This window comes from Epinephelus fuscoguttatus, linkage group LG7 (assembly GCF_011397635.1).
Source record: "Epinephelus fuscoguttatus linkage group LG7, E.fuscoguttatus.final_Chr_v1".
Classification (NCBI taxonomy): Eukaryota; Metazoa; Chordata; class Actinopteri; order Perciformes; family Serranidae; genus Epinephelus; species Epinephelus fuscoguttatus.
The window spans coordinates 24,551,033-24,561,949 of record NC_064758.1 but is presented as its reverse complement, the minus strand read 5'-3'; the positions used below and the strand labels follow the sequence as shown (position 1 = coordinate 24,561,949).

Sequence of the window (10,917 nt, the reverse complement as noted above, 5' to 3'; positions counted from 1 at the left end):
AGCTTTCGACCTGTGGTATGTGTCCACTCTGCTGGTAACAGCTATTTCCCTTTGCCCTCTCACTCACCGTCTTCCTGGCAGAGGTATTGCCGTTTTATTCTTTTCATTACCAGATGGTATGGTTCTGTTCAGTTCATTACACATTTTTTCCACTTCCACTGTGAAAAATTGTGGATGGTACCAATGGAACCGTTCTGTCCCATCCCCATTTTTGGTCCCCCCTCTGTTGGGGAGAACCAGAAATGCCATCTGTGTCACTGGTGATGAAATAGGCCTGCAGTGAGTGCTGGACAGAGCAGTGAGTGACAACAACCCCATCCACATTTTAGAGTACTGTATGTGGTGGAAACCTAGGGTCTAGGGGGGTTACTTTTGGTTCCAAATGTACCATGCTGTAAATGTTTGGTGGAAATGTGGCTTTAGATTCTTTTCCTAGGTGATCTTTTCCAGTTCAATGTCTATGGAGCAGTTGTTTGTGTTTACTAGTATTTTTGGACTGTCTTATAACATAGGAATAACATGTATGAGCTTACTTATTTTCACTCTGTTGCCATACACACACAGGCCCACTTGAGCTTATAGGACTTGTTGTTACAATCCTTAAGACTAATCAGCACTTACCAGATGTCTTGTGTCTTGAGTGGAAGATTGGTAATCACATCATTGGGGTCATCAGGTGGGCACCCGCCTTCACTGGTGTTTCACTGACAGGCTGTGAACACCCCCAGAGGGCTCAACGGTGACACCTGCTGTCCTGGGTGTGCCCCCCTCTCCTTTTACCCCTCATGTTGGGTATGATGCAGACCAGTTGGGGTCCTTCCTCTTCTTCTTCTACGGTCAGCAGCCTTGTCGGAAGGCCTGTCCTCGAACCTCCATGCTCTTCAGAAGCCTGCTTGATGATGTGGCTACAAATCCTATGCACTGACAATAGTCCTTTGAGGACTGAAACGTTTGCTGCTTGTTTGTCTGTGAAGATCCCCAGTAAAATGATCTTTCATTAAGACTCTCAGTCTACATTTGTTTTCTGTGTGCGAGTCCTTTTCCATTTTTTGACTACAAATCCTCTACACACAGCCTTTACTGGGAGCACCTGCATACGCCAGGCAAGTTATTCTGCCTCTACTGGGTCTGTGTACTTCAGGCTTTCGCGTTCATAAGCTTCCCCAATTGCGAAGAATTGAGGCGTCTCTTCGCCTCTTCAGCTAACAGTCCATTCCATACTTGGTCTGTATGGGGACTTGAACTGGCTACTGCTACCCCCCATAATAATAACATTGATAATTCTGCAGTCAGATTCATCTTTAACTTTGTTTATTGTGTGTTTTGTCTCCTCTTTGGAAAACGACTTACACTCAGAATAGGAGTGTAGGGAGGTGGAGATAGAGTGTGTAACCATAACGGTACTATAGTGGACAAAAACAGTAGTTACACTTAATGAATAGTGAAAAGAAAACCAGATGGTGGTGGGGGAGGACGACTAAAGAAACAATGGGAAGAAAGGTAAATGATTTAAGCGGTGCTGGATTATTTAAACAATACTGTCATATGTGTATTATTAATATTATATCAATATTTCATTAAAAGTATTATAAATACCAATATATTGTTCCAGCCCTTCTATACACCTAGCTCTAGTTGTTTTAGTTAATAATAACCTTGCTTCCTGTTTTCCATATCGTCAGTGTTGTCTCTGTCTTCCTCCCTCTGTCTCTTCTGCTGCCCTGCTCTCATGCTCTCTCCTCCCTTCACCCTGGTCTTTCATATATAATGCATGTTAAACAAACAGACATGTCAGAGTCACTCAAATGCATAGCTGTCCCCTCACTGCTGCTCCATTCACCCTGCGAGTGAGCGTGTGCAGGGTCATGTCCCAAAGGCCCCTGTGTGTGGCCCAGGCCCAGCTGATCTACAGTCAGCTACAGCAAACACAAACTGTACACTCTGCAGGGGGAGAGGCTGTTTATACACAGAGGTGGAAACTGTTCATCACATAAAATCATACTGGTTCAAAGAGAGGAGCTGAAGTCTGTCAGTTTCACAGAAATATGACAAATGAGTTGCATCTGAGGGTATTTGTAAAGTGGGTGCTTATTCAAAGGAGAAAAGTCTCTTTTATCAAGGATTTCACCGCCGCTCTCTTATAGGGAGTTCTGTTTATGTGCATGTTTGTTTCTCTGCATAAAGGTTCCCATTCGTGTATTGTGAAAGTGCACAAAGCAGTGTTTGATCCATACAAATGTAGACCCGACTCCATTTTGTCCCTTGCAGTTCAGAGTGCTAAAGACTGTCAGTAAGAGCGATTTCCCTTGTCTGTTACTTTACATGTAAATCTAATTTATCTGTTAAGGCGTGGAGGGGATAAGCTGCAGCGCTGGCTCACTCTTGAACTGTATACATGCATAAATAAACACACACACTCACACACACACTCACTCTTCGACAAAATCCCAATTTTCCAGGTGCAGAGGTCTGTAGAATGGAGCCAGAGCCACTCATAAGGAAACTGCATTATTCTCCATCAGCACTGTGGAGCGTCCAAGCTATTATACCATCCACCACTAGCATGCACATACAAATGCAGTTTACCACTTGACAGGGAGCGCGATGGGGCCTGAAAAGCACAAGGGTATGAGTGGGATTGTGCTCGATCAGCGGCAGAGTAAGTTCATTTTCATATTCCGTACAGAATATGCTCCACTTGTGTTGCAGTGATTTAATGCAAGATGACTAAGTGCACATCTCACAGACACATTATACAGCATTTGGAGTTGAAAGCTCACCAGAGTGTCAACATGTGTATATTTCCTTAGATCAGTAGATCAATGTGTTTCAGCTCCGTGCGAGTCTTCACAATGTGTCTTCTCGAGATCAAGTCTGAGCATAATGCAAATTTATAGCATAATAAAGTCGTTAGAAGTACATAAAGGTAGATGAATTGAGCATTCCTCTCTTATACAGCAGTTTCACCTGGGTGGTGATAATAAACAATAAGAATAAATGATGGTTCTCTCCACTCTTTCCACCCACTGTAGGCAGAGAGAAAACTGGATTTATTCAGACAGCTAATGCACACAGTGACTCAGAGTGTATACTGTGTGTGGATGAAATGGGCTCGAGAGGCTTTTCCTCTCACACAAAGCAAATATCTCTTCAGGAATAAGATATTGATTTGTCATTTCCCAGAGCTGAAGCTGAGTAAACAAGCTAAGCAGACGTGTGACCGGGGAAGGCTGATAATTGTTGTCCGGTAACAGTCAAAGGCCTTGGGAGGAAATGATACTCTAGACTCAGATGTACTGTATATCCTTCATCATTCACATGGCCGTGCCATGTACCTGTAAACACACACACAGACGCATGCACACACACACACACACACACACACACACACATCTCCTATTTGGTATTCAGTCAGTGAATCCTTTCTGCTCAAACAAAATAATCAAATATTTATTCCCATGTTTACAGCATTCCACTTCCGCGGTATGAGCAACAACACATTTCTCGGAGTCGACATGAATGTTTGAGCATCTCGTTTTGAGGAAGGGCGCCCAGAAGAAAAGAAGCCATTTAGTTTACAGGTTAGCAATTTAGATGAACAACAACAACAGTTAAGTGTCTGTCTCCTGGTTCAGGAATTTGAGGTCATTTCAGCAACACAGCATAACACACACACACCATCTTCTATTCTGCTTTTACATCTTTGTAAAGGACATACACACAGATTATTATTTTACATTGCATTAGTATTTGTACCATTATATAACAGTATTACATTGCTACTATATTGTTATTTTTGTACTTTTATATATGCCCGAAAAGATTACTGAATGGGCTTATGGGCACAGGCCCAGAGGCCCAAAGTATCAGGGGCCCCTCTGGCCTTCACCTTCAAAATGGCATTCAAATGTATATTAAACACATATCTATACCTATATGTACCTGGTGGACTCTAGTGTTGTCTGTGTTGTGTGATAAAAAGAGGCCCAGACCGTGGATATCGCTGGAGGTGATCTCCGTTTATTCCTCTTCTGACAACACATGGCAAAAACAAAATCCTCCTTCAAACACAACCATACAAACTCCAGCCCCGACACAAATTAAGTGACACAGGATCATGTTGGCATAAAATGACCATATAAACACAGCTTAACAGTGCTAAAACACAGAAGTTACCATAAGAGCAATGTTGCTTACCTCTCCCATGGAGCACAACAGCAAAAGGGGAGAGGTAAGGTGTGAAACACCCCTTTATAGGTGGGGTACCCCCAAAGGTGAACATAAGGGTACAGAGTATCAAACATTCCACATGTTGAGTACAGAGGTCAAAGCCTGTCAGATAATAACTGAAACAAATTTTGTGGAATTATAATACTCAATATTACAAATGTACATTTGACTTGTTACAGTTACACATATTAGTGCTGTATCATTGACCTGTTACATATATACTTGTAGTACAGGGGCGTAAATATAGACAGTGCAGGCAGTGTGATTGCACTGGAGAAGAGGCCCGTAGAGAGAATGCGCCCCTGTAAGTGATTCAGATTGCCACCTTGGAAAGAGACCTGTGTTCAAAGTGGAATGATTTAAAAAGAAAAAAAGAGTATCATTAATTTAAAAACAGTGCTATTTGCTGTATATGTCCTTAGAAAAGAAAACCCATCTGCATCATGGTGTTTTTTTAAGTAGTGAGTAGATATCTAAAACAAAATTGCATGCTTTTCTCCATCAGCTATAAAATCTATAAATGAGCTATCAAATCTTCAATTAGATTATTAATTTCTTATTTTCTTTGATGTTTTTTGTCAGATATGCAATGATGATTTTTGGGTATTATGTATGGTTTTTTTGTGATCTAATTTTTATTTTTGTTTCGACCACTGACAAGACAATACACATAGAACCAGTGTGTTAAACAATAACAATACGCACCAAAACTAAAATAAAGATAACAAATAAACCAAAAAACAGAAGGAAGCAAAAAAGACAACAACAACCAAAGAACAAAGGACAGGACAACAACGTAACCTGAATCATCATTTAACAAAAACAAAGCAGGTACACAAGGTATATTTTTTCCAATAATTATAGAGAGTGCAGATGCAACAGAGTGCCAAAAGGTGTTAACCTTAGTACAGTCCCACATCATATGGACATATCTGCCTGGTGTACCCTGAGGACAAAAACTGCAGTTGGGGGAATGAGTAGCTGAAAATTTTGCTAATTTTAGGGGGGTGAAGTGGGTTCTCATGACGAAATTGTAGTGAATCATTTGATGATCGGGGTTCCTGGAGGAGAGTTGTATATTGGACCAAACTCTAGACCAGTTAATGCTCGATAGACCTAAATCCTTTTTCCAAATTTTGTAAATTGGCAGTTGCTGTGCGATGAACTGGGTGAGTAACGAATAAAGTTTTGATATGAGCATATACTGAGCGTTGGAGGTATAAAGCCTATGGATAGGAGGAGTATGCAGATTGGTACCCCAGGAAACACCAGGCCATGCTAGAACATGGATTACTTTTCCTGACCAGCTGGGGAGAGATATACAGTAGGTTTGCCATCCAGTGTAATAGAGTAGTTATTAAACAAAGGAACATTGAGATATTATATATGTTGATGTTTTGAAACAATAGTGTGCATAAGGGCCCGTCATAATTATGTGCACTATGGCCCGTATAGCTTCCTTAGGCCACTGTTTAAGTATACAGGGTATGCTGTATATTCAGTTCTATTTATAAAGCCCAATATCACAAATCACAGTTTGCCTCACAGGGCTTTACAGCATAAGATATCCCTCTGTCCTTTGGACCCTCACAGCGGATAAGGAAAAACTCCCCAAAAAAACCTTTAACAGGGAAAAAAACGGTAGAAACCTCAGGAGGAGCAACTGGGGAGGGATCCCTCCTCCAGGACAGACAGACGTGCAATAGATGTCATACAGAACAGATCAACATAATAAATTTACAGTAATACGACACAATGAGACAGAGAGAGAGAGACAGAGAGAGAGAGAGATGCACAGCAAACACTAAAGACAAAAGATACAATAACATGAATTTTAGTTGTAGGTATATATTAATATATGACAGTATATATGTGACATAATAATGTGTGCAGTAACAGAAGTATGACTAATGGTAACAGCAGTAGTAAGTGTGGTGATATATTGCTTCAGAGGTATTTCACTAATAGTTTAAGTCACTCGTGGTCCCAGGTGCTGCTTGTATAATACAGTATTATCTCGTATTATCTTATCTTTATTCAGATATTGTGTTATTATTCCATTAAACAGCTTCTCTCACTACAGAGTGCAATGCGTCATCACTTCCACCAGATGTCATCAAGTCCTCACAGCCACTGCAGAGTCCTGCAGTTTAGACATCCACCCACAGGATGGAAGCACACAGAAATATAATGCTGGTGGTAACAGATATTTTCAGCTGCAGTCTGTGGAAGCAGACAAAGAAGAAGAAGAAGAAGCAGCAGCGGGAGTAAAGAGGTCTGATGCAAGTGATCCAAGTCATGTAAACAGAGGAAATGTTTCCGTGTGTCTGCAGAAAGCTGTCTTTGTTTAATCGCGTTTATCCTATTACTCCAGCTGTTACATTAAATGGTAAGAGTCTTATGGGAGTTCATGGTGTCTGTGACATAAAGCCGTGCTCTGTGTTAGTGTGAGGCGCATCTGGAGCTGGAGGACAACAGTCTTTAGGATTTATGGAGGTATTGTGCACAACATTGAACTGGCTTTTTCATATTGACATGATCACTTCAAAAGAGTCTGCTTGGTAATAACTTACACATGTATGTGTTATTAAATGTGCAAAATGAATCATTCTGAATCATTCAAGGATTTAAACCCCATCAACTGTCTTTAAAGCTAGGTCATAACCTTTATTCAGATGTCAGCCTCAGTAGCCTAAAATTCCCACACAGTACAGTGTGCCTCATCAGCAACTAGGGGATCAATGGGCAAAAATTACTGTAGATAATCTGCTATTACCTATAAATGATATCTGTTACCCTTTGAAACCTGAGCGAGTTGGGTTGGATTCTTTCAAATACATGGGAAGAAGGCAATAAGCAGCGGAAGATGAAATGACCCAAAAGTACAAAGCAAAAATGAAAAAGAAAAAAAAAACAACAAAAAATAAAACAGAAAAGAAAGTTGAAAACAAACAAACAAGGAAATTACCTGGAAAAAGAGATAATTATGTAATATTATTTTAAACATATAATAATGATAATTATAAATATAATTATCCCCATAGCGGGTTTTTTTTGTTTTGTTTTGTTTTGTTTTTAATTTTTTTGTAATTTGTGGAATTTTTTTTCTGGTAAAAAAAACCCAAAAATTATGATCAAGAGAGTAATTCTGTAACATAATTATAAAAAATGTAATTATACATATAGTTTGTCCCTAGTTGTTTTTTTTTTTGATAATTTCCTAAATTCCTAAAACAAACAAAGTTTGTTTGTTTGTTCGTTTTTTTTACCAAGTTGCTTAATGCCATTTTTCCCATGTTTTTTTTTTTTTTTAAGGAAATTACACCAATTTACTCGGTGCTCAAAGGTTTGAATACTTGTGAAAGACATCTGAAAGTCTGAAAGCAGTACAAGAAAAGTGATGTTGCTCCAGGTTTTTCAAGGGTTAACCAAAGACAGTAAAGCTTACATTACTTAAAGAAGTAAACCATGCACCACTGTGAGAATCTAAATGTAAAATATCTGACCTGAGGACTGAAGATAACAGAGATTTGTTGAACTGCCACAATATATTGCTTTGCTTTTGCAGTTATTTTAGATTTGATGTGTCCTTCCATTAAAAGAATCAACCATCAATTTATTTTCTCATTCCAGTGACATTTGGTCATGGCTGAGGATCCAGCAGCAGAAATCCAGCTACTCAGACGCCAGAAGGTCAAGCTGGTAGAAATTCTGAGCGCAGACGCTGACTTTGTCCTGCAGCATGCAGACTCTCGCTGTCTGTTGTCTGTTCACGGCTACCAGCAGGTGAAATCCTGCCGTGTTCCCAGTGACAAGGTGACAGACCTGTTGGATCACATCATCCACAGAGGTCCTGAAGCAGCGCAGGGTCTGCTGGAGCTGCTGAACGACCAGGCCCTGCAGGAAACCTTCCCATTGCTTTGCTTTCTAAAGGATCTGCAGGTCAACACACTGGCTACAGGTAGGACAAAATCCGTTTGGTATTTTCATCAATTCCACTATGAAGCACTGTTCAATTTTCATATTAAATATAATTTTTGTCTTTATTTATAAGGAAAAAAAGAAACATCAAGAAAGAGAGAAACAGCTCCAGACTTAGAAGAGATCATTCCAGCCAAGCAGATCTGCACCAAAGGTGGGTCACACTACACTCAAAACTGTCCCTTTGAAACATTATAGAGACTGCCGCTTGCTTTATCTGCCTCTGTCTCATTGCACAGGCTCTCGCCTAGTGAAGGAGAAGCAGCTGATGACCGTGGCTCGTACCATTGGCAGATCCTGGAGGGAGATTGGCAGACTGGCTCTGGACATCCCCAATGTGAAGCTGGAACAGATTGAAGAGGACCATTCAATCCATGTAGAGCGAGTGTTTGCCATGCTGCGCTACTGGAGCACCTGCCAGAGGGAGAAAGCCACCGCTGCTCGCCTGCACTCGCTGCTCAGTCAGGAGGACTGGGCACTGCCACCTGAGAGCATTGACTTCCTGTTGGAGACTGACTGAGGCCTTCGCTGTCTGGTGCTATGTGAGACTGAACCCTGAAACACAGAGACTGTCATTCCACATCAGGAAATAAATAACACTTGAAGTCTTGAATACTTTATAGAATTACGCCACAGAGCCATTAAGTACCACTGACGCCTTTTGTTCAAGGTTCTTCATGTGTGTTTACAGTCCGTCTATATTGTTGCAACCTGATTGTTGTACTGTAATTTTACTATGTTGGTTTTTTCTGTGCACACCATGTGCACTGCATGTGTCTCTGTCCCAGAAGAGGGATCCCGCCTCTGTTACTCTTATTGAGGTTTCTTTGTTTTTTTTTTAACTGTTAAAGTTTTTAAAGTGGTGGTGGGAGGTGTCAGTGATCAACAGTGCTGGTCTTATTTCAGCGACAGTGAAAGTGAAACCTCTGTCGCAGACAAATGTCCATCATCATAAAATCATGAAAGTTTTGCTAGAGTTGTGACATGCTCCCTTGATGTTGATCATTTGTTCTAAGGTGGTCTTTAAACTCAGTCCGGCTGTCTTAAGTCAGTCTTTTTCTTGTGGTGACATTCTGATAAAATCAAACATGTTTAATGATATCTCATGTGACCCTGCCACATCCCCAGTCTTGTGACTAAAAACTCTGACTTTGTGTCTTCAGATGTAAGACAGTGTCATTCAGAGACTTCTAGTGTATGGTAGGCATTACACTTCTTGTCCATGACAGCTTTAATACAAAAAACTGAGTTTTGCTTTATGAAATTTCTTTGAAATAGGTGCCTTTTGTTTTCTGTTAAAAGTGTCTGTACTGAGGATTTTTATTCTTCTTTCAGTCAAGGAGAAGTGGTCATTTTTATTATCTCTGCCAGGCATAAGCCAGTAGAGGACCAGGCGCTTTTAAGTGTGTGCATGCATGAGTGTGTGTGTGTGTGTGTGTGTGTGTGTGTGTGTGTGTGTGTGTGTGTGTGTGTGTGTCTGTCTGTCTGTCTGTCTGTCTGGCAGCTAATCTTGCAAACTACTGGACCAATCAGCCTAATATTTGGGCAATTTGTGAGCATAATTATGACTGTATGGTCAAAGACCTCTCATGGTTTGGGTGATTCAAAGTTGTTATAAAGCCCTTTTTATTGACTGTTTTGTACCATCATTGACTGCTGACTTTGTACTTCTTTTAATCGGCCAGCAGGGGCCACATGTTTTCTGGAAATCAGCTCAACTACAAAACAAGCAAAAAACAATCTTTCTAAAGAAGTTATATTCTGGATATTAAACCTGTTTTGTTTAAGTAATTAAATAAAGCCCTTTACATCTGTACGTGTTTGTCTCCTATCTCTAACAGACCCTTACTGCATCACTCTTTTGACATATCTACCTCCCTGTCCTTCAGTTTCTTTCCCTCGACACTGAACTTTCTACAACCTATCAGCACATGTTCAACAGATTCCTTCCAGGTGCGAGTCTCACATTTATCTGACACAGATTTTTCCATGGTGTGTTAAGTTGCATTTAGTCCTGTATGTTTTAACCTTAACCCTGATAAAATCCTCTGTCCTACATTTACCTCTATCACACTTATAACTCTAATAGACTTTTGAATTTTGTAATACTCTCTGCCCTTACTGTCATTTTTTCCAAATTTACTGCCATGTCACAACTCCATGATGAATAACTGATTTTATGCACTTTTATCAGGTTTATCTGTAATCTCATTTCCCTCTATTCCAACATATGCAAGTATCCAACAGAACACGTATGAACATGTATTCAGTTGCTGTAGTTTCAGTTAGCACATATAACCCTTAATTAACAGATCCTCTCAGGCAGTTTGACCTGATTTATACTTTTTATAGCAGCTGCAAAATCTCAACATGCCACTACTTTAATTGATTTAACCCCCTTTACCCTCTGAAGATGGGAGGGTCAATTCCACCAGGCGCAGCTGTATGTCTATCCTCCTGAGACCCTGCATCATCGTATGAAAACAGTACATTTTAGGTTTGCTGTACCTCATACTTCATTCTGCTTACCTTAGTCTGCAGTCCATCCCAACGCAAAAGTAGACAAGGCACAAAACCTGATCAAATGTTATGGTTGAAACTTGTTTATTTGTGCTGAATAACATCTGTAGTTTAATACTGCATACAGATTTGATTAATTTTAGCAATAGTAACAAGCTTAGATGCTTAGACAATGTTAATTAAAAA

At 40.2% G+C, this 10,917-nt stretch overlaps 1 protein-coding gene across 2 annotated transcripts; it reads left to right on the top strand.

Moving 5' to 3' along the window:
* The first annotated feature begins 6,482 nt into the window (after positions 1-6,482).
* Positions 6,483-10,009, top strand: zgc:174906 (uncharacterized protein LOC571548 homolog). Of its 2 annotated transcripts, none has more exons than XM_049580851.1 (4): positions 6,483-6,619; positions 7,864-8,191; positions 8,285-8,365; positions 8,451-10,009. In XM_049580851.1, exons 2-4 carry the CDS (start codon positions 7,876-7,878, stop codon positions 8,729-8,731), a joined length of 678 nt encoding a protein of 225 aa, XP_049436808.1. In that variant the 5' UTR covers positions 6,483-6,619; positions 7,864-7,875; the 3' UTR covers positions 8,732-10,009. The 2 variants fall into 2 exon arrangements, with proteins under 2 accessions (XP_049436808.1, XP_049436809.1); XM_049580852.1 differs by having other exon boundaries at positions 6,483-6,726.
* The last annotated feature ends 908 nt before the right edge of the window (positions 10,010-10,917 follow it).